This window comes from Pseudorca crassidens, chromosome 16 (assembly GCF_039906515.1).
Source record: "Pseudorca crassidens isolate mPseCra1 chromosome 16, mPseCra1.hap1, whole genome shotgun sequence".
Taxonomy (NCBI): domain Eukaryota; kingdom Metazoa; phylum Chordata; class Mammalia; order Artiodactyla; family Delphinidae; genus Pseudorca; species Pseudorca crassidens.
Window position 1 is genome coordinate 26,876,530 of NC_090311.1, and position 19,598 is coordinate 26,896,127.

General features: G+C 51.3%; 1 protein-coding gene across 5 annotated transcripts in view; it reads left to right on the plus strand.

Moving 5' to 3' along the window:
* Positions 1 to 18,940, plus strand: part of FBXW4 (F-box and WD repeat domain containing 4) — an 80,865-nt gene extending 61,925 nt beyond the window's left edge. For 3 of the 5 annotated variants that reach the window (XM_067709638.1, XM_067709635.1, XM_067709639.1), the window contains exons 6-9: positions 8,057 to 8,122; positions 17,159 to 17,299; positions 17,850 to 17,991; positions 18,192 to 18,940. In XM_067709638.1, the coding sequence (XP_067565739.1) occupies positions 8,057 to 8,122; positions 17,159 to 17,299; positions 17,850 to 17,991; positions 18,192 to 18,311 (469 nt within the window). In that variant the 3' untranslated portion in view covers positions 18,312 to 18,940. Of the gene's footprint in view, positions 1 to 8,056; positions 8,123 to 13,506; positions 13,818 to 17,158; positions 17,300 to 17,849; positions 17,992 to 18,191 lie in introns of those variants that run through there. The other 2 variants (XM_067709636.1, XM_067709637.1) reach the window with 2 other exon arrangements.
* Positions 18,941 to 19,598: the final 658 nt, after the last annotated feature.

Genomic DNA, 19,598 nt, shown 5'->3' on the forward strand with positions numbered 1-19,598 from the left:
AGGAATTTCCCAGCTGTTGAACTGTACTCCTCTGTGGGGCAGCAGAAAGCCTGCTTTGTTGCCCTTGTTTGTTAGAGTTGCAGTAGGAGGGTGAGCCTTGGGAGGCCCAGCCTCTGGACATTCTTTCCAGAGCCTGACGTTTTAGGTGGCTTACTTGCACCATCCTGTCCTGATGAGGGGCCATCCCCTGAGAGGGGCCTGGGTTTTGTGTGTGTGTGTGTGTGTGTGTGTGTGTGTGTGTGAGACAGAGACAGAGACAGAGACAGAGACAGACAGACAAAACAGGCAGGCAGACAGACGGACACTGGGACAGGTGTTCCAGGCCTCTGCCCGCTGTGGGAATCAGGAGTCAGTCTTGCTCTCTACTGGCCGGCACCTAATTGGGAGAAAGAGCCCTCCCTTCTGATCTGGCGCTTCCTGTCCTAACCTTAGGCTACTGGTCCATCCCAAAGCTTCAGCCCAAGGTATGCCAGGACCACTATTGCTGACACCTGCTCCAGCAGGCAGCTCATTATCGGGTCCACTTGTTCTTGGCCGTGAGTCAGCGGGCGGGAATGTCTGGTTATGTTGTGTTTTCTCTCACAAGATGTAAATAATATGCTTTTCCCTTTAAAAAGTAGCACATGCTCATTAAAGAAGATTTGGAAAATAAAATTTAAAAGAAGAAAGAATTGCTAATCACTCTGTTGCCCAAACACAGTCACTTAAAGCATTTTAGTGTGTTTCCTTCCACTCTTTCTTTTTCTACACCCAGGCTTTTTTTTTAATTGAGGTATAACATTATATTAGTTTCGCATGTACAACACAATGATTTGATATTAGTATACAGTGCAAAATGATCACTACAATAAGTCTAGTTACCATCCGTCATCTCACATAGTTACAAGAATTTTTTTCTTGATGAGAACTTTTAAGGTTTACTCTCTTAGCAACTTTCAGATGTGCAACACAGTGTTATTAACTATGGTCACCACGCTGCACATTACCTCCCCATGACTTATTTTATAACTGGAAGTTTGTACCTTTTAGCCCCCTTCACCCATTTCTCCCATCCCCTACCTCCTCCCCTTTGGCAACTACCAGTCTGTTCCTTGTATCTATGAACTTGGTTTTTCATTTTGTTTTGTTTTGATTTGATTTGTTTGTTCGCTTGTTTTTTATACATTTCACATATAAGTGAGATCATATAGCATTTGTCTTTCTCTGCCTGACTTATGTCACTTAGCATAATACCTCAAGACCCATCCATGTCACAAATGGCAAGATTCCATATTTTTTTATGGCTGAGTAGTATTCCGTTGTATACATGGATACCACATCTTCTTTATCCATTTATGCACCAAGGCATGCTTAGGTTGTTTCTATGTCTTGGCTATTGTAAATAAGGCTTCAGTGAACATGGGGGTGCATATATCTTTTCAAATTAGTATTTTTGTGTTTTTCAAAAATAAATACTCAGAAGGGAATTACTTGATCATATAGTAGTTCTATTTTTCATTGTTTTGAGAAAACTCCACACTGTTTTCCATAGTGGCTGCACCAATTTACATTCCCACAAACAGTGCACGAGGGTTCCCTTTTCTCCGTACCCTCACCAGCACTGGTTATCTCTTGTCTTTTTGATAATAGCCATCCTAACAGGTGTGAGTGACATCTCATTGTGGTTTGGATTTGCGTTTCCCTGATGATTAGCGATGTTTAGCATCTTTTCATGTGCCTGTTGGCCATCTCTATGTCTGCTTTGGAAAAATGTCTGTTCAGGTCCTCTGCCCATTTTCTAATCAGATTCTTTGGTTTTTGCAATTGAGTTGTAAAATTGCAACTCTCTCTCTCTCTCTCTCTCTCTATATATATATATATATCTCCAAAATTGCAACTTTATATATATGTAATATATATAATATAAATATATATCCAAAATTATATATTTGGGATATTAACCCCTTATTGGATGTATGCTTTGCAAATATTTTCTCCTATTCAGTAGGTTGCCTTCTCATTTTGTTGATGATTTCCTTTGCTGTGTAGAAGCTTGTTAGTTTGATGTGGTCCCACTTGTTTATTTTTGCTTTTGTTGCTTTTGTTTTGGAGTCAGATCCAAAAAATTATTGCTAAGACTGGTGTCAGGGAGCTTATGGCCTATGTTTTCTTCTAGGAGTTTTATGGTTTCAGATCTCACATTCAAGTCTTTAATCCATTTTGAGTTAATTTTTGTGTATAGTATAGGATAGTCTAGTTTCATTCTTTTGCAAGTAGCTGTCCAGTTTTCTCAACACTATTTATTGAAGAGACTGTCCTTTCCCCTATTTTATATTCTTGCCTCCTTTGTAATTTAAAAAAATTGGTCTTATTATTCTTTAGTTTTATGAACAAAGTTGTGTTTACTTTCCCCTCACAAGCTATTCTTAAAATAGTTCTGTTAATGCTGTTTGTACCCTACTTTTTTTTCTTATAATAGTATCATAAACATCTTGTCTATATTCTTTGGGAACATCATTTTAAATGTTTGTGTAATATTCCATTAAGTAGATGGACCATCATTTATTCAACATGTTTTTGGTCTTGACTCCTTGAAGACAAGGCATATCATTCTTTCCCTTTTAATCCATTTTGATTCAATCACCCATGAAGTTGGCTAACCTTCTTTTGAATTTATATTTTCTGTCTGCACCATCTCTTTGAGGTAGTGGTATGCCAGTTGCTATGTGAAATGGAACTTCTTTTCATTTGCCTTAAACTTTACTCATTCAAGCTTCAGATAGGCTTCTTGGTCTTGTTATCCTTTAGTTTGATGAACGAAGTTGTGTTTACCTTCCCCTCCCTGCTCTTAAGCTTTAGTTCTGTGCACTCCCTCCCCAGCCGTCACAGGCAGGCACTGCTATATAGATGGTAGGCCCCACAGTGTGCTCCTGTCCCCATCATGGATGTGACTCTCAGCCTTCTGGTCTGTGGACAGCATTCAGGTGTATATTTCCCCACTGCGAGGTGGGATGTTTGCTGGTAAGAACAAGATTCCTTTGTCTTTCTTTTTTTTCCTCCCCAAGTACATCTATTTTCCTTCCCCTTGGGTGGCTTGGGGTGCCCTGTTGGCTGGATCTTAGGAACTGGCTACCTCACCCTTCACCTGCCCTGGACTATGTCTCTCCTCTTCCTGACTTCTGTTGACCTCCTGTTCCCACTCCACTGGTCCCTCCCTCACAGTGCTGTCACTTGCACTTCTGCTACTAGCCTCTCCTCACCCAGTGAGTTTGTGTGACCTTCGCACTGCATTCATGCTTTGGGACTTAGCCGCTATAATGATGTCAATGGCGCAGGTTAGCAGATGGCGGCAACAGCGATGAGACCTGACATGTTCTAATGACTCTCTCCTTCCCACCCTTGCTGGCCAAGCCGATGGAGGGGCAGAGGTTTCCTTGAGGCATTTTAGGAGGGGGCCGAGGGAATTCGGGGGTCCCCAGGTGCCGATGAAGCCTGTGACCTTTGCTGCTATAATATCAGTGTTTCACAAGCAGGGCGGTTCGGGAGCCCACTTGCAGCCCATCAAAAATTGATTTAATTGCAATTTTTCCTCCAATTAGGAGCACTGGAGCCTGACTAATTGGAGTAATAGAGAGTAATAAGGCTCAGATAAAAAGCCTTCCTCGGCGGCCTTTGTATCTCGTGTCAGTGCCTGTCAGAGGTCAGAGAGCTTGCATATTCTATTAGGCAGCCCGGCCTTCATTTGTACAAATTAGTTTACCCAACAGTAATTAAAATGCCAATGCGGGTTGAAGAGAATTGAATACCCTTGATGGGCATGTTGGTGAATGATGTGACAGCTCTGGTGGCCTCTCTTGCCAAAGTGTGTCAGCCCCAGCTCAGAGGCGGCTGGGGCCTGGGCCAGCTGGGCAGCTCCAGGCCAGCCACGGGGCACAGCTGCCGAGCACGCCCCTTCTGCTGCCCCTCCTCAGAGCCCCACAGTCACTCCTTTCTTCTTCCAGGTGGAGTCGTTTGTTCACTTGTCCATTTGTTCATTCAGTAAGCATTTGAGTTTTCAGTATGTGTCAGGCATGATACTAGGTGCTAGGGAGAGAACTTACGGGGCACGGGGTGTAAAATCACCTGGGCTCTGGAATTAAGACTAACTGGGTTCAAATTCTAGTCCTACTAGTTGCTCGCTATGTGAGCTAGAGCAAGTTACGTTACCTTTCTGTGTCTCAGTGTCCTCGTCTGTCAAATAGGGAAAGTGGTACCTGCTACATAGAGTTACAAGGATTAGACAGGGAAATGCTTTTGAAACACTTGCTCAGAACCTGGCACGAGGGCTTCCCTGGTGGCTCAGTGGTTAAGAATCCACCTGCCAATGCAGGGGACATGGGTTCGAGCCCTGGTCCAGGAAGATCCTACATGCCGAGGAGCAACTAAGTCCGTGCGCCACAACTACTGAGCCTGTGCTCTAGAGCCCGCGAGCCACAACTACTGAGCCCGCGTGCCACAACTACTGAAGCCCCCGTGCCTAGACCCCATGCTCCGCGACAAGAGAAGCCACCGCAGTGAGAAGCCTGCTCACCGCCAGGAAGAGTAGTCCCCACTCGCCGCAATTAGAGAAAGCCTGTGCGCAGCAATGAAGACCCGGCGCAGCCAAAACTAAATAAGTTAAAAAAAATTTTTTTAAGTAAAATGGCTGAGAGCCTATTAAAAAAAAAAGGGAGGGGCTTCCCTGGTGGCGCAGTGGTTGAGAGTCCACCTGCTGATGCAGGGGACACAGGTTCGTGCCCCGGTCTGGGAAGAACCCACATGCCGCGGAGCGGCTGGGCCCATGAGCCATGGCCGTTGAGCCTGCGCGTCTGGAGCCTGCGCTCCGCAATGGGAGAGGCCACAACAGTGAGAGGCCCGCATACCGCCAAAAAAAAAAAAAAAAAAAAGAACCTGGCACGCAGCAAGTGCTCAGTCAATTCCTAATGTAATTAAGAGGGTCTAAACTAAGGCAGAGGCAGCAGGGTCAACCTTCTATTCACCGTGCCCGCACCCAACTAATTTTCCTTCGTACTTTCCTCTCCTCTGTTCTGTATCTTGCTGTTTTCTATTCCTCAACTTGAGTACCAGAACCCCTAACTCTCCTGGTCTCTCTGATGTGAGGGCTCCTACGTCTACTTCTTGGGCCTGATGATGATCTCTGTGATGCCAGGTTTGCCTGAGTTGGGGCCAGGAGGCCAGTACGGTAGGTTGGGGATCTGGGCAGGGTCTGGGACTGGATCCCGGACCAGAAATTGTAGAAGGCTGGCTTCTGATAAGGGCTTTCTGGTCCAAAAAGAGTAGAGTTTGTGGAGTCAGAATGACTTTTAGACCCTCAGGGTGAGAGAGTGCATGCACTTGTGTGAGAGCATGTGTGTCTATGCGTGTGTTGACATTTTTAGGTATTGCTGGTACTTCTCATCTGTTATCTGGTTGCACTGCTTATGAGGGACTTCACTGTTCCAACGATGTATGACTGTGTCATGTGTCATTCAGGTCTGAGTCTGGTGATTTGGGAATTACTTCTCTAAGAAGCAGAGGGACCCCCCCCCCCCCCACAGCTCGTGTGACTAGCTTGCCCAGCCTTGTTGGCTGTGAGCTCTGGAAGGCCCTTTCAGTTGAGGCCTACAGGTTTGTTTGGGGCATCTCTTTGGGGCCAGGCGCCATGCTGGGCACTGGAGTACACAAGAGCCACCAGACAGTCCATGAGCTCAAAATGAAGATGGGAAGATAACCCCCCAAATACCATTTGTCTCATGAAGGTGAGATCAGGGTGTGGCAGGACTTAAGAGGAAGGCCAGTCAAGCCACCAAGCAGCCAGCAGCTCCTGCCTCTGCCTGTTCAGCACAGGTTTGTCATCCCTGTCCCTGGACAGTCCCTGTGGTTTGGATGTGAGACTTGGTGAACGTTCCAAGCAGGACCTGGCTCCAAATCTGCTTGACTGTTGCATACATAGTTTTTTTTTTTTTTTTTTTTTTTTTACTGAGTGTTATATTTGATTAAACCCTTAAGCCCTCAAATGCCAGGGAGACTCTCTACTCTCCCTCCTGTTCCTCCTCCCTGCTTCACATGGTTAAGCAAGGGAAAAGGGCAGCTTTTGGAAAGAAATGTTCATGGCCGTCATGTCCAGGCAATCAGGAAAGGCCCTCCTCCTGGAGGCAGAGGGCCGGGGCCAGGCCGGGTGGGCAGGGACAGAGGGCAGGAGTCCAGGGCCAGGTGTTCCCATCCCCGGCCCGGCCTGCTGGGGCTCAGAGCTGTGGGAGCGGCAGGGATTCAGCTTACAGGTGCCTCCCATCTCTCTCCATTGACTTACCTTGGCGCTAAGTTAGGCCTGTTGCCTGTCAGAGGCCTGCCATAGGCCTCCTTAAGAGTTGTCTGTATGTCTGTGCTGGCGCCCCTCATCTGGCCCCCTACTCCTCAAAAGTCTGGAGAGCCCAATTGCCCGCTCGAATGATTTCTAAGTGGCTATTATGTTTCCAACCCAAAGTAATTGGCTTTACCAGTTATTAATGGATTACCCTCAAGAGAAAAATGTTGGTGGGGGAGGGAAGTGAGGATAACAGCTGGCTTTGTAGTTTGGGGCTTCAGTGTCCAGTGGCTGCTTCCCAGGCTGGGAGTCACTTGGGGCATGATGGAATGGCTGTTTTAGCATGTCACTCTAGTTTAGTGGCTGCTGGCATGCCTATGGGTTGAGAGGAAGCTGGGAAGACCGAGCATGTCCCTAGAGAAGTCTTGACTTGAGGCATGGATGCTCCAGGGTGGTTCATGTGGCCTTTTTGTCAGCCTGGGGTTGAAACATAGATCCCTGCCCTGCAATTTTGATTGTAAGTCAGTGGCTTGGCCAATGCCTGCCCTAACATCTCCCCATCAGCGACTAGCAGGCCAACCCCCCGCCAAGCCAAAGCCATCGGCTTCTCAGAGCCCCAACCTGCGGAAATCCACCTCCCCACGGACGTGCTTGGGATCAGAGAGCCACAGGTGCTGGGCAAGGCCAGGGCCAATGGACTGCTGTCCCACATTGCTAACATGTCATTAGTATGTCCTGTTCCTCCCCCCATGCCCAGACGTGTAGGGACATGGCCCTTCCCTGCCCCAGGGCTCCTGAGTGACATAACTGCTTTCAGCTCTCTTGTTCCAGTTTAGATTTTCAAGCCCAGGGTTCCTGCAGGCTCCCCCTCCCAACCCCTTCCAAATCCTCTAACAAAGGAGTGGTCTGGCGTGTGGGTTCAAGTTCTAGTCCTAGCACTATGGCCAGCCTGGCTCATTGCACAGATTTCTTCTCACTGGGTTTGGGCCTCCACTTAAAATGAAACTCTGCAGATTGTATATGTTGAACTTTTTAGGGGTTTAAGAGAGACTCTGGGAAATACTGAGTGTTCCTTCTCTCCTGCCTCTTGGCAGTGTCTGTCATTATCCTTTAAACTCTGTCTGACTCCTATCCCACTCCACAGCAGTCCTGGCTGCCTGGCCCCTCACATTCCCTACTTTCCCACCCTCACCTTTTCACGTTGTTACCCACCTTTCATAGTTCGCCTTTTCTCAGTTTGGTGCCTTTATACCTACCTGGTGCTTGTACCATGTTACCATATTCCCCCAGCTCTTAAAACCTTCGGTAAAGTCCCCCAGCCTCCCTCACCTCTGACCAGGGCATCCCCTTCTGGCACCCAGCAACCTATTCGCAGGAGACCATTTCTGTGGTGTGGCATTGTGAACTTGGTGTTCATACAACCGAAGCCCAACAGGCTTGCTCTCCCTTGGCCTCAGTTGTACATCTAGAGATCCATTTTTATGGTGGGCAGAGACTACCCAACCAGGTCTAAGCAGCAAACTCAGCTATTGAATCCATGGGTCCTCTGGCCAAGCAGCTCTGGGAGGTTACAGCCCTCACTGTGCTTCCATATGGTTTTCCCACAACTTCTCTGATGGCTCTCTTGGCTGCTTCTCTCATCCTGGCTTAACCCCATGATCCCCTGGAGAATGAGCACAGCACTTCCAATTGTATAGCCATTTCCGCCACAAGTTCTGACAAGCCAGACCTAACTGCTCTCCTTTTGTTTGGCAGCTCCTTTGTGACAGGGACAGCCTGTTGTGGGCACTTCTCACCCCTAAGAATCTGGGACCTCAACAGGTAAGAGATTCCTGAGCCCACCATGGCTTCCAGGGTGGGCGGGGATGGAGTGGTTGGGAAGCAGAGGAAAGCTGGCTGAGCCAGCCCCTGGTTCAGTTGGCCGAGTGGTCCAGGAGGATGCTGGAAGGACCCTGCCCCAAAACCCACTGACAGCCTCCGCTGTGGCACCTTCACACATGGAATCATTTGTTAGCTTGAGGAGACTGTTGAAGTAATTTATAATAGGTAAATAATTTCATGTAGAATTTATGGTAACAACAACAAAAGTCTGGATGCATGATACTTCTTCTCTAAGGAGTGCCTGACTATGTGGCCATAGAAAATCCCATCTATCCTCAGAGATGGTTTTTCTAAAATAAAGAAATTTTGGAAGTGGCCTACAGATCCGTAAGAACAACAATACAGAACAGTTAGAATATATCCAGTTTTTGTTCACAATTCTCTGCCTTGGCAGGCTTGACACATTCCCATCTGATTACCTGCCATTCTGTTGGGGTTTTTTTAATCTTTCATTTTGACATAATTATAGATTCACAGGAAGTTACAAAAGTAGGAAGGCAAGGTACCTGTGTAACATCTTACATAATATCAAGTCTAGGAAGTTGACATTGGTACAGTCCATAGACCTTTATCTGATTGTACTTATTCGTGTGGTATGTGTGTGTGTACGTATTTCTTTGCAGTTTTATCCCATGTGTAGAGTCATGTAACTGCTACCGCAGTCAAGATAACTGTTTGTTCCATCAGCACAGAGACCCCTCATGTACCCCTTTATAGTTGCACCCATCCTCCTCCCCTCCTCCACTCCTTCTTGCCCTAACCCCTGGCAACCACTTAGGTGTTCTTCATCTCTGTCATTTAAAAAGTAATATAAATGAAATAATATATCTAACATTTGGAGATTTGCTTTTTTTTTTATATACTGAGCATAATTACCTTGAGATCCACAGAAGCTGATTCATGTGTCAGTCGTGCTTTATTTCTTATTGCTCAGTAGTATTCCCTGGTATGGATGTACCAAAGTTTCTTTCCCCATTGACCAGCATCCACCCACTGAAGGATGTTTGAGTTGTTCTCAGTTTTCTGACTACTGCAGATCAAGCTACTATGAACATTTGCGTATAGGCTTTTGTGTGGACATATATTTGCAGTTTTCTGGGATTAATGCGGGGGAATACAATTGCTGAGTCATTAGTAAGTGTGTGTTTAGTTTTTTACCTGTCTGTCAGACTATTTTGAGTATCTTTACCACTTTATATTCTGACCCCAGTGTCTGAGAGATCTAGTTTCTTCACATTCTCAACAGCATCTGGTAGTGTCACTATTTTTTATTTTAGCTATTTTAATGGATGTGTTATTTAATTGTGATTTTAATTTGAATTTCCCTAATAGCTAGTGATGTTGAACAAGTTTCCTTGTGCTTATTTGCCTTCTGTATATTCTCTTTGGTGAAATGTCTGCTCATGTTTTTTGCCCATTCCTAACTGGATTGTTTGCTTTTTCACCGTTGAGGTTGCAGAGGGGCATTTCTGCTGAAAGTCAGTTTTATTTAGTCACATAGCTGGACCTTATGCTTGGCATCAATATTGATCTGGGCCTGGGATGGCGGACAAGCTGGGGCAGGGAGGGTGTACACCACCCCACCATGACCCAGCTTTATCTGGAAGGTTGAGTCGTCTTCGGCCTCTTCTGCCCGTGGTTGCCTTGGTAGGGATGCTTCTGGGCACAGATTTATGGTCAGGATGGCGTTCTAAGGCACCAGCTGCCTCAACAGCATTCTCTTATGAAATCCCTAGACCTCACTAACCCTAAACACTGGGTCTTTACAGAACCCAGAAAGGACCCGAATGAAAATGGGCACAAGACAGCTATGGCCTCAGTTCTCACAGAAGCCAGACAATAGCCATTGCACCCTTACGCCAGCCTGAGGCAAGGCCGCCCTGGGCATCACTTGGCTTTCCCTTCTCTCTAGCTCCCAGACTCCTCTCCTCACCACTGAGGAGCCAGGCCTTGCTTAAACATCTCTTCCATTCCCAGGGAAGCCTTGACGACCAGTGATGCAGGGACTGAGGGAAAGATGCCCTGGTGGAGGCATCTGCTTTCGGTGGGAGGAAACGGATGGACAGGACGACTGTCTGTAGCTGTCTTTCCCAGAGAAGCCCAAGCAGATAATAAAGCCATGTAGAAAATAGGATTAAGGTAATGAACAGGCAGGACAGAGTTTGATCTTTCAATAATGCCAAAGCCTGACTGACAGGCCAATCTGGAAGGTGGAGCAACATCGTCGGCAGGACTCAGTTGCGGGGCGGTGTTCCGTGCTGGGTGGATTCTTTGCTTTTAACCTGTCACCGCTGAAACTTGAGGAGTTCTGGGATTTTCTCTTTTATGTGTGTGCTACAACTTGCGGGGGAGGAGTACTGGAGGGGCAGTTTTGCTCAGAGCATCATTGCCCCTCCAGGGGCTGCTCTCGGGATGATGGTGGGGGCTGGGACGCGGCTCAGAGGCAGCCTGCTGGGCACCAGCACACCCTCATCTGTGTCTCTCCCAGTACTGGTCCTCAGGCTGCTTTTCACAGTGCCTGGAGACCTCTTTCAAGGTCACCACGGCTCCCTCAGCCCTTTGTTCATCAGGATTCCTGGAGACTCTGTTCTCCCTCTGGGCTAGGGATGGGGAGGTGCTAGCTGGAGCACACAGGTCTGAGAGCACCCGTGGGCACAAAGCCATTGCCTAGATGGTAAGGAACTTGGCTGTCACCCTCTCCCTTCCTCCTTTCCTGCCCTTCTCTCTCCTAAAGCTGCGGACAGGTCAAAGGACAGGGGATTTCTAACCTGTCTAAATCAGATGGGAAGAAAGATAGAGTCCTTCACCCAATTTGGACGTGCTAGAGTGTTCCTGTTTCCGAGGATAGATGGCATTCAGGCCCAGTCCCTGGCCCCCAAGGGCTCTATCCTGAGAGACTGTGCAGATAGCCAACCACTAAAGTATCCCTAGCTAGGCCCTGAGGAACTGTGCCAAAGCCATCCTGTTACTGAGTTTGGGTCTGGAGGAATTAAGGCCCATCTTGTGTTCTCCATCTGCATTTGATCGGGGCCCTTGGCTCAGCCCCAGGGAAGGTGTTATCTGTGTGGGGCACGCCTCTGCTGCTGGAAGACCCCGGTGGTGGGTGGCGGTTCTGACTGGCTTGACAATACATCAAGCCAGTGATCTTCCCCTGGGTTTGCCCTTGCTGTGGATTTTACCTTTTCTGCCAGGGTACGTTTGAGCTGGATCTACTATTGGTGCCCTGAGACCAGGGCACAACGGGCAACCCCAGTGGCAGTGGGGAGGCAGGCACCAGGATGGAGAGGCCTGTGATCTCAGCGTTGGAGATGTCATAGTGGGTCCAGCTGTGGTCCTAAGCCAGCCTGGGGACTGTTGGGTAAGGAAGTCAGTAGGGGTGGGTTTTGGCGACTTGGCTACTCCTAGGGCATTGAGGATTTGAGTCCTTGGCTAGGTACTGCACTGCTCTGTATGTGTGTGACCATATTCATGGCCCCTGCATAATCCCACCTCATCTCCCCTTCCCCTTCAGGCCCGCATTATCCCCAGTTCCCCATGACTCCTCCATTTCCATCCTTAGCCCTTAAATCTCTTTCTCAGCAAAGGTAGGGGCAAAGAAGCTTCTCACATATTCTGACAGACACCCTATGTTTTTCCCCTCTGAGCTTTTGCTCTAGCTGACCCCTGTGCTTGGGATACCCCCTCTCTGCCTACTGAAACCCTGCTCATTCTTCAGCATAAATAGCACCTCCACCATGAAGCCCTCCCTGATTCTCACCCCTGTGGCTGGAGTTGGTGACCTTAGAGCATTCATAGGGCCCCCTTGATGGCCACCATGTGGCCTGGTATAGCTTCCCTTCAGGCTGGGAACTTATCTTGGAACCCTGGACTGAACACGGGAGACACATGTCACGGCATCTGATGGTGTTTGGAATGACAACGGGCGCCTGGCTGCAACCCTTTCTAACTGTCTGCAGAAAGAACTGGTGTCCTGAGCGCAGGCTGAGCCGCTCTGAGGGCACCATTAGTGCCCATCCCACCCAGGTGTGGCTTTGTCTCTGCCCCCGCCCTCCACCTCCACCTGGGGCAGGGGGCCTGGCCCTCAGTCGGGGTGATTATGGGAATTGCCCCTCTTTAAAGTACCTGCCTTCTCCTTTGAAAGTATTATTGACAGCTTTTCTCATTTTCTTTTTTCTTTACCTCTTTGAGGAACCCTGTAATTTCTTTCTCTTTCTTTCTTTCTTTCTCCCCCCACCCCTTCCCTTTTTCTTTCTTGTCCCCTCTGTCCTCCCACCCCAACTCTTTGAAATTGGCTCTCTGCCTGCTGACACCAAACTGATACTTTGCGTTTCACTTCTCCTTATCCCTTTATGGCAACAGATGTTGAAATTTTGTATCCTTTTATCTGCCCGGCTGCCCCTTCCTGTAATTACGGTCCTCTTGTTAGCAGTACAAAGTGGGCTGCCCGGCTGCCTGGCCTTTGAGCCACAGTGTCTGAACACGTGTGCATGGGCAGGTGCTGGGGCTGTGCACGCGCACACGCATGCATGTGAGACACCTGTGGCTTGGAAAGGGCCCTTCCCGTGCACCTGATGGGACTGGGGTAGGCGAAGCTTCGGTGGGCTTCTCCTGGTCTCCACGGACTCTGTGGTTATATGTGGGACCTGTCTGCCCCCTTGACTCCCTCCTCCCCACCAGGGGGCTGGACGAGGACAACCACTCCCTCCTCTCATGCCAGCTGAGCAGTGAGCACCCGGAGGCCCATCGTGGTCAGGAAGCCAGATCCCACCAGCTTGTGCCCCACACATACCCACGCCTCCAGCCGAGCCAGGTGCCCCAGCCTGCACCTCTGTTGTTGCTGGCCCTTCACCTGAGCTGCCCCCAGCAGCTGCCTGTCACGATCCTGTCACTCACTGAAGAGATGTTCTTTTATCTGTCCCCTTATAAAACTCTTTCATCTCTCTTCTGGTACCCACTGAGCCTCCCCTTGTATTGTTAGTTGGATAGATGACAGACTTCTCTCCCTCCCTGGACTGAAAACTCCTTGAAGAAGGGACTGTCTCCCTCAAAGTCTCATCTCACATCTCCCTGCAGTTTCTATTAGGCGCAATGCCTCGTATACAGAAGGTGCTCAGGAAATGGTTATTGATCAAAGAAAGGAAGAAAGGGAAGGAGAGGGTGGAAAGAAAGAAGGGAGCAGAACCCTCCTATTTTCTTAGTGACCATGTTGGGTCCAGCTTATACCTTCAGGCCATCTGTCCCCTGGGGGCAGAGACGATGTAGGAAGGTGGGGTGTTTGCCACCCTTCCACCCTCTCACCAAAAGCCATCATTGCATTTTTGCAGTTGCACGTGCCAGATGGGGTATCCTCACACCCAAACAGATGCAGGAATGAATACCCATAGAACCTCCAAGGAGCATCATCAGGAACCCAGTGTGTTAACAGTGGCTGTCAATGGTGTGAGGGCCATGGGCATTCTTAGATGTGGGTGAGGAGGTAGAGCCAGGGTTATCTGCCCTCAGGGCAGTTTAGCACAGGAGGACTTTCTATGGGCCACGGCTTGTGCTGGGAGCTCAGGCGGGCCAGGCAAGGGAGGCGTGTGGAGGCCGGGATGAGGGAACTCAGAGGGAGGAAGGCAGTGACGCAGGTCACCCAGCTTCCCTGGCCTGCAGGACCCAGACTGGGGGTAGGGTGGAGGGGGGCTTCCAGGGACTGCCCCTCTGTGCCTAACTCCAGCCTGGTGCTTAGGGCCTCTCCCAGACAGGGCGTCTGGGTCTTCAAGGCCAGTGCCTACCTCTAATTAGCTGTCCCCACAAAGATGGTGATGGGGGATGGTATAAGTATCTTATTTAAATTTCCTCCTCCCTGACTGTCAGGAAGTTCCTGTCATCCCATTTCCCTCCAGCTTCAGTGGAGTTGCCTGGGCAGCAGGTTGGGATGGGCCAGGGAGATCTGATTCTCTCACCTGATCCCCTCCTCAAGGGTCCCTGGGATGAGGCCACACTCCACTTGCTTTTCCTACCCAGGTACTCTGGGGACTTCTGGGGGAAGCCACACACAGCCAGGTCTCCCCGGCCTGTGTCTCATTCATCAGGCTCACAGGGGCAGCCCCATCTGTCTTTATCTTTCCCTGGGTCAAGAGAGAATTGCTGGAGTCAGGCTGCGGGGAGGCTGGGGTGGAGGCCCCCCAGCCCTCAGTGGCTCCTGGAGGCCCCGGCTTTGTGCGCAGGAGTTGGAAGGGAATGGACTTTTTGTCTGGCCCTCTATAGTGACAGAGCTGGCCCTTGCTCCTGTCTTGGCCTGAGGCTCTAAGCGGCAGCCCCTTTCCCACACAAGTTGTGCGACAGCCAAGGCTCTGCACGCCCCCCTTGCGCCCCCCACCGTGAGAGGCCGAGAGGCATTCTTAACATTCTTTCCAGAGAAAAGGGGTGAAACGTCTGAATTTGGGGGTCACCACGTTATACAAATTGCAATCTAATCGTTTTTACAAGAACACACTTGCTGTAAGAAAAGGAACCCGGAGGAGGGGCTGAGGAGACAAACAGCTTGTTTTGTCCCCCTTCCCCCCAAAGTTTGGGGCTATTGTTGAGCTCATCTTCCTTCCTCCACCAGAGCAGTTGAGCTAGAGTTTTCTAGTTAAATTGGTCCTGTGGTGGGGCCACGAGGGCCCACGGTGCCATTTCTGTTTGTTTTCCCCAATCAAAGCCCCAGCGGGGCTCCTATGGCACCGCTGGGCTGCTATTTGAAGAGACGGGCCATTTCCCAGAGCCTGGTGTGTCAGTTTATGCTCTGAACTTAACCTCACAGGCACTGCACAACAGAGCCTCGAGGGTCCCAGGCCCAGAGGCAAAAGAAACTGTATCTTTTTATTGGCCCATTTAAAGTGTGTGTGGCCCTTTCAGAGAATCAGAGGACTAACATGGCAGAAACTCCTCAGGCCCCGGCCAGGCTGGGCTGGCAGACAGGGGGCTTTGGGGACTTGTCCTGGTCTCCAGGGGCTGGTGCTCGCTCGGCCTTTGGGTCTACCCAGAGGGTAGAGTTCTGTGTTTCTTATTGCACACACTGGCATGACACTTTCCAGCGGTGGCTCAGATGCCCCCCTGCCTGGGCAGGGGCCCAGGGTGGCAACTCGGTCTGGGCGTGGCCCTTCTGCTGCCGTCCCTCAGTCCATGGGTGCCCAGCTCTCCTTCCTTCTGAGCCCTGGGACCAGGGGTGGGCAGGTAGAGCCATGCTGGGCTTCACGCCCCCCAATCTCCACTGCCTTTCATCTTCTATTTCAAACAGACAAACATGAAATTACTTCTACAGATTAAAGGGGAGAGCTCCTCAGTCATTCCTGAAGGCCTCACTAATGGAGGGGGCAGGGCCCCTAAATCTGGAAGGAGGGAGAACTGTGGAGCAAAATAGCGCTGACCCAGTGGACGAGACAGACAGAGACAGACAGAAAGAATATGACCCCAGGCCCTCTCAGGGCTCTGGCTTGCCCAGGGGTGGTGAATCATGGCTGGCGGCCCATGTGGAAAGGTGGGCCTTCTTGGGAGCTGAGGTAGTGATCTCTAGGAGATGCTGGGGAGAAGGCTTTCTGTCTGATCCCTCAGCACACAGAGGAAGAAGCGCTTCTCTTGGAAGGAGGCTGGGGACACAGGTGCTGACTTAAGGCCTACCCCCCGCCCCCCACCCTGACTGGAGAACAACAGTGCTCTTGCTGGGGGTCACCACACTGCCCAGGACTCGTGGGCAGAGTTGGGCAGAAAAGAACCCACAGCCTCCTCCTTGGTACTCCTTTAGGGAAGATGGCAGCTCCACTGAGGAGAAGGGAGGTTGAGGGTCAGAGAGTCTGTGTGAGGTAGGACTGGAGCTAAGGTCCACATTCACACATGTGGCTGGTGGCCTCGTCTACCTCAGGCTCTCTGGTGAAACCTGCCTGGGCCGAAGCTGGGCTGGTGAGACCACAAAGTCCTCCCTAACCCGTGCCGGGGCCTCTCACCTGGGTGTCCCTGTGAAGTGTCCACAGCCCAGTTTCTCCCGTCACATCACAGGGGAGAGCCCAGCATCTCTTGGGTGAAGCTGAGGAATTTGGCCTGGAGCGTGTCCCCTTCTTCTTCATTCCCCCCAGTCATTCTGCAGAAACTCACCGCTTCTACCCGTCCCCTAACCACAGGAATTAGCGGGTACACTTGATGTTGAGGGGTAGTTGCTAGGGCCAGGAGGCCCCCCTACATGGTTGCTAGGGGTCTGGCATTGGGGCGAGGGGTCTGCCCACTGCCGCGGTCACGGAGGGAATTACACAGTCACAAAGAAATTGTTCTTCTCGGTAATCTGCTCTCGGCCACCGAGAGGGGCAAGGGTGGGGGGAGCAAGCTGGAGCCCAGCAGGCTGGTGGCTGTGATCACAGAGGCGTGCTAGCCCCGGGCCGGGGGCCAGCCGGGCCAGGAACACCAGGGACCAGCCTGCTAAGCTGCTTTCTCAGCGATTTCTCTCCCCAGACACAAAGGTGTTTACTTGTTTTAACATCTCCTGGGACTCCCCTTCTCCCTTTGTGTGGTCTTTATCCCCAGTGAGGTTTGAGCCCCAGATTACAGGCAGGAATTAAGGCATTGGACTCAGGCAGCGCAGAACCGCATGACCTGCGGGATCAAGGCGTATAAAGTAACCAAGTGTGTGTGTGTGAGGGGGGCCGACCCCTTCAGCACGGCCCATTCATCGTCCCGAGGAGGAGTGGCTGGGCGACAGGCAGCCAGCGTGCAGGTGTGATGGAGGGGCTGCTGGTGGCTGACGGAGGCCTTCAGCTGGGGGAGAGGCAGGGACTGGGAAGTGGGGAGAGGGGTGGGAGTCTAGGGCATCTCCTCCTTTGGCCTCCCTCCTAAGGGAATCTAATTCTAGCTCAGGAAGGAGAGCTGCATTTCCCCAGGAACTGATGCCATTTGAAGGTTAAAAGAATGTGTGTGGGCCAGGGTGGGACAAGCTCTCATCCTCTGCCCTGCCTCTCTTCCCAGCGGACAGCTGATGACGCACCTGGGCGGTGACTTTCCCCCAGGGGCGGGGGTGCTGGACGTCATGTACGAGTCCCCTTCCACACTCCTGTCCTGTGGTTACGACACCTACGTTCGCTACTGGGACCTCCGAGCCAGTGTCCGGTGAGTGTGCCGGGCAGCAGGACAGGTGGTGAGAACCCCATGCCAGTCCTGGCCCTCCCTCCAGTCCTGGCCCTCCCTCCAGTCCTGGCGGGCCCAAAAGAGAGGGACGGAGACTCTGTATCAGGGGCTGGTAGAGAGCAGCTGACAAGGTCAGATCAAGCTTAGACTCCCCACCTTGGCGGCCCTGGTCCTGTGACCCAGGAGACCATAGCCACGAGGCCCTGATAAGAGCCTCCTTGGGCGCCATCAGGGTGCTGTCCCTCAGCATTCTGTCCAGCTTTCTCGAGGCCTTTCTTGCCTCTTAAGTCTGGTGACACACAGCAACCACGTGATGCGCAAACGAGGCATAAACCTGCCTGGGGCCAGGGACTTGCTGAGAAAGAGATCTTTACTGAGGAGGCTTTCCCCCATTAAGTCTGGTTTTAAAGGAATTTGGTGATTCGGCATCTCTTTCTCCCAGCCAGAGTGGCTCCCTAAGGCCTCTGGGGAAGCTGGGGTGGAGGTGGAGGGCACCCCCAAACCTCCCCCTGCATCACCTCCTCCCGGACAGGAAGTGTGTCATGGAGTGGGAAGAGCCCCACGACAGCACGCTGTACTGCCTGCAGACAGACGGGAACCACCTGCTGGCCACTGGCTCCTCCTACTACGGTGTGGTGCGACTGTGGGACCGGCGCCAAAGGGCCTGCCTACACGTAAGCGTCCTGCCCACTGCAGGCCTCCTGGATGCCGGGACTTGTTATTGGGGGCTGTGCTGGGAGCGGGTGTGCCTGGAGGGGGTGGGAGGAAGCCTACAGTGGCCCCTGTCCCCTGGCATTAGGCCTGGGAATCCTGGGTTTGGGTTCCCCCAGCTCCCAGTGGGGACGCTCTCGCCACTCCTGTCCCTCCCGTGCAGGCCTTCCCTCTGACGTCGACGCCCCTCAGCAGTCCTGTGTACTGCCTGCGCTTCACCACCAGGCATCTCTACGCTGCGCTGTCTTACAACCTCCATGGCCTGGACTTTCAAACGCCGTGACAGGGCCACCCCAGCCTGTGGGGAGAGAAGCCAGCTACTCAGGGACCTCTGCTGTCTGCAGCGTGCAGTGATACCTCCTCCCTGGCCCCGCCTGTGTTCCTAGACCTGTGACCATGGTACTCAGGCACCGTAAGATAAAGGCTGCTGACTCCTGGGCACTGGGGTTACCCAGGGGTGCAATCCCTCTCAGGAACCAGGTGGAAGGAAGGGACCTTCTGCTGCTCAGCTGAGCTTAGCCGGGCCTCGCTTCCCTGTTGGCCAGAGCAAGGATCTGGCCGGGGGAGAGAGGCCCACCCCTTCTTAGAGCCGGGCCAGCTCACCACAAGAGTGAGGTGAGATGCTCCAGCCTTCCCAGTTGGGCCCTTCCTGCCCCTTCCCTGGAAGGAGAGGGGAGGCTGCCAATATTCTGTGACACCAGCCTCCACCTCAGTCAGACCCCACCTTTGACCAAGCTCTAGGGCTGGGGACTCACTCCTGGGGTACTGTGTGGCCTGGTCTTGCTTTGAAACCAAGAAAGGACAAAGGGAACCCTGAAATTTTGAATGAGTTCTGAGCCAGTCCAACCTCAGGCTAGCTGTGGAGACATGCTAAAATGTTCATTTTGTAGAAATAAAGCTTGACTGTTCACAGATCTGGTTCCTCCCTGGCTGGCAAGACCCCAGGGAGAAGGAACAGCAGATTTAAACTTGGGGCTGGGCATGCTAGGGAAGGGTACAATCTCCTGGCTCAGTGTCTCAGAGAACAAACGTTTCTTTTCTTCAGGAAAACCTCTCATTACCCCCTCCACCACTTTGGCCCTGGTGGTAGGGTGGGTGTCATCTGTGGGGTATGGAGGGGGACGGTGGAAAGGCTCCTGGCTGCTAAGCTGCTGTCCGCCTGCAGTGACCTCCTTCACCCTACTCCAGCGCTCCACAATGCTGCAACCCTTAGGCTGGCTTTACACCCACAGCATCTTAATATCCTGGGCTGTTTCCAGGTTTTCTGCAGTTTAAAATCTTCCTCACTCACCCTTCACTTAGGGTTTACAAGGTAAGGTAGCACAGGGGCCCTTCCAGCCTGGTTTTCCTCTGAGTTTATGCAAACAGGTTGGGGAAGATGCCCTGTCCTGCTGGGGTCAGGGCTCCCTGATCCTCTTCTCCATCTAAGACCCATACCTCCCTTTATGTGTTTATGTGGAAGGTTCTATATTGAAGGTCCCTAGGCTAGAGGAGAAGGAAATGTCATCACCAGCACCCTCCCTGGGGGGCAGAAGCATCAAAGGTGGACAAGAGGGCAGTGCACCCACAG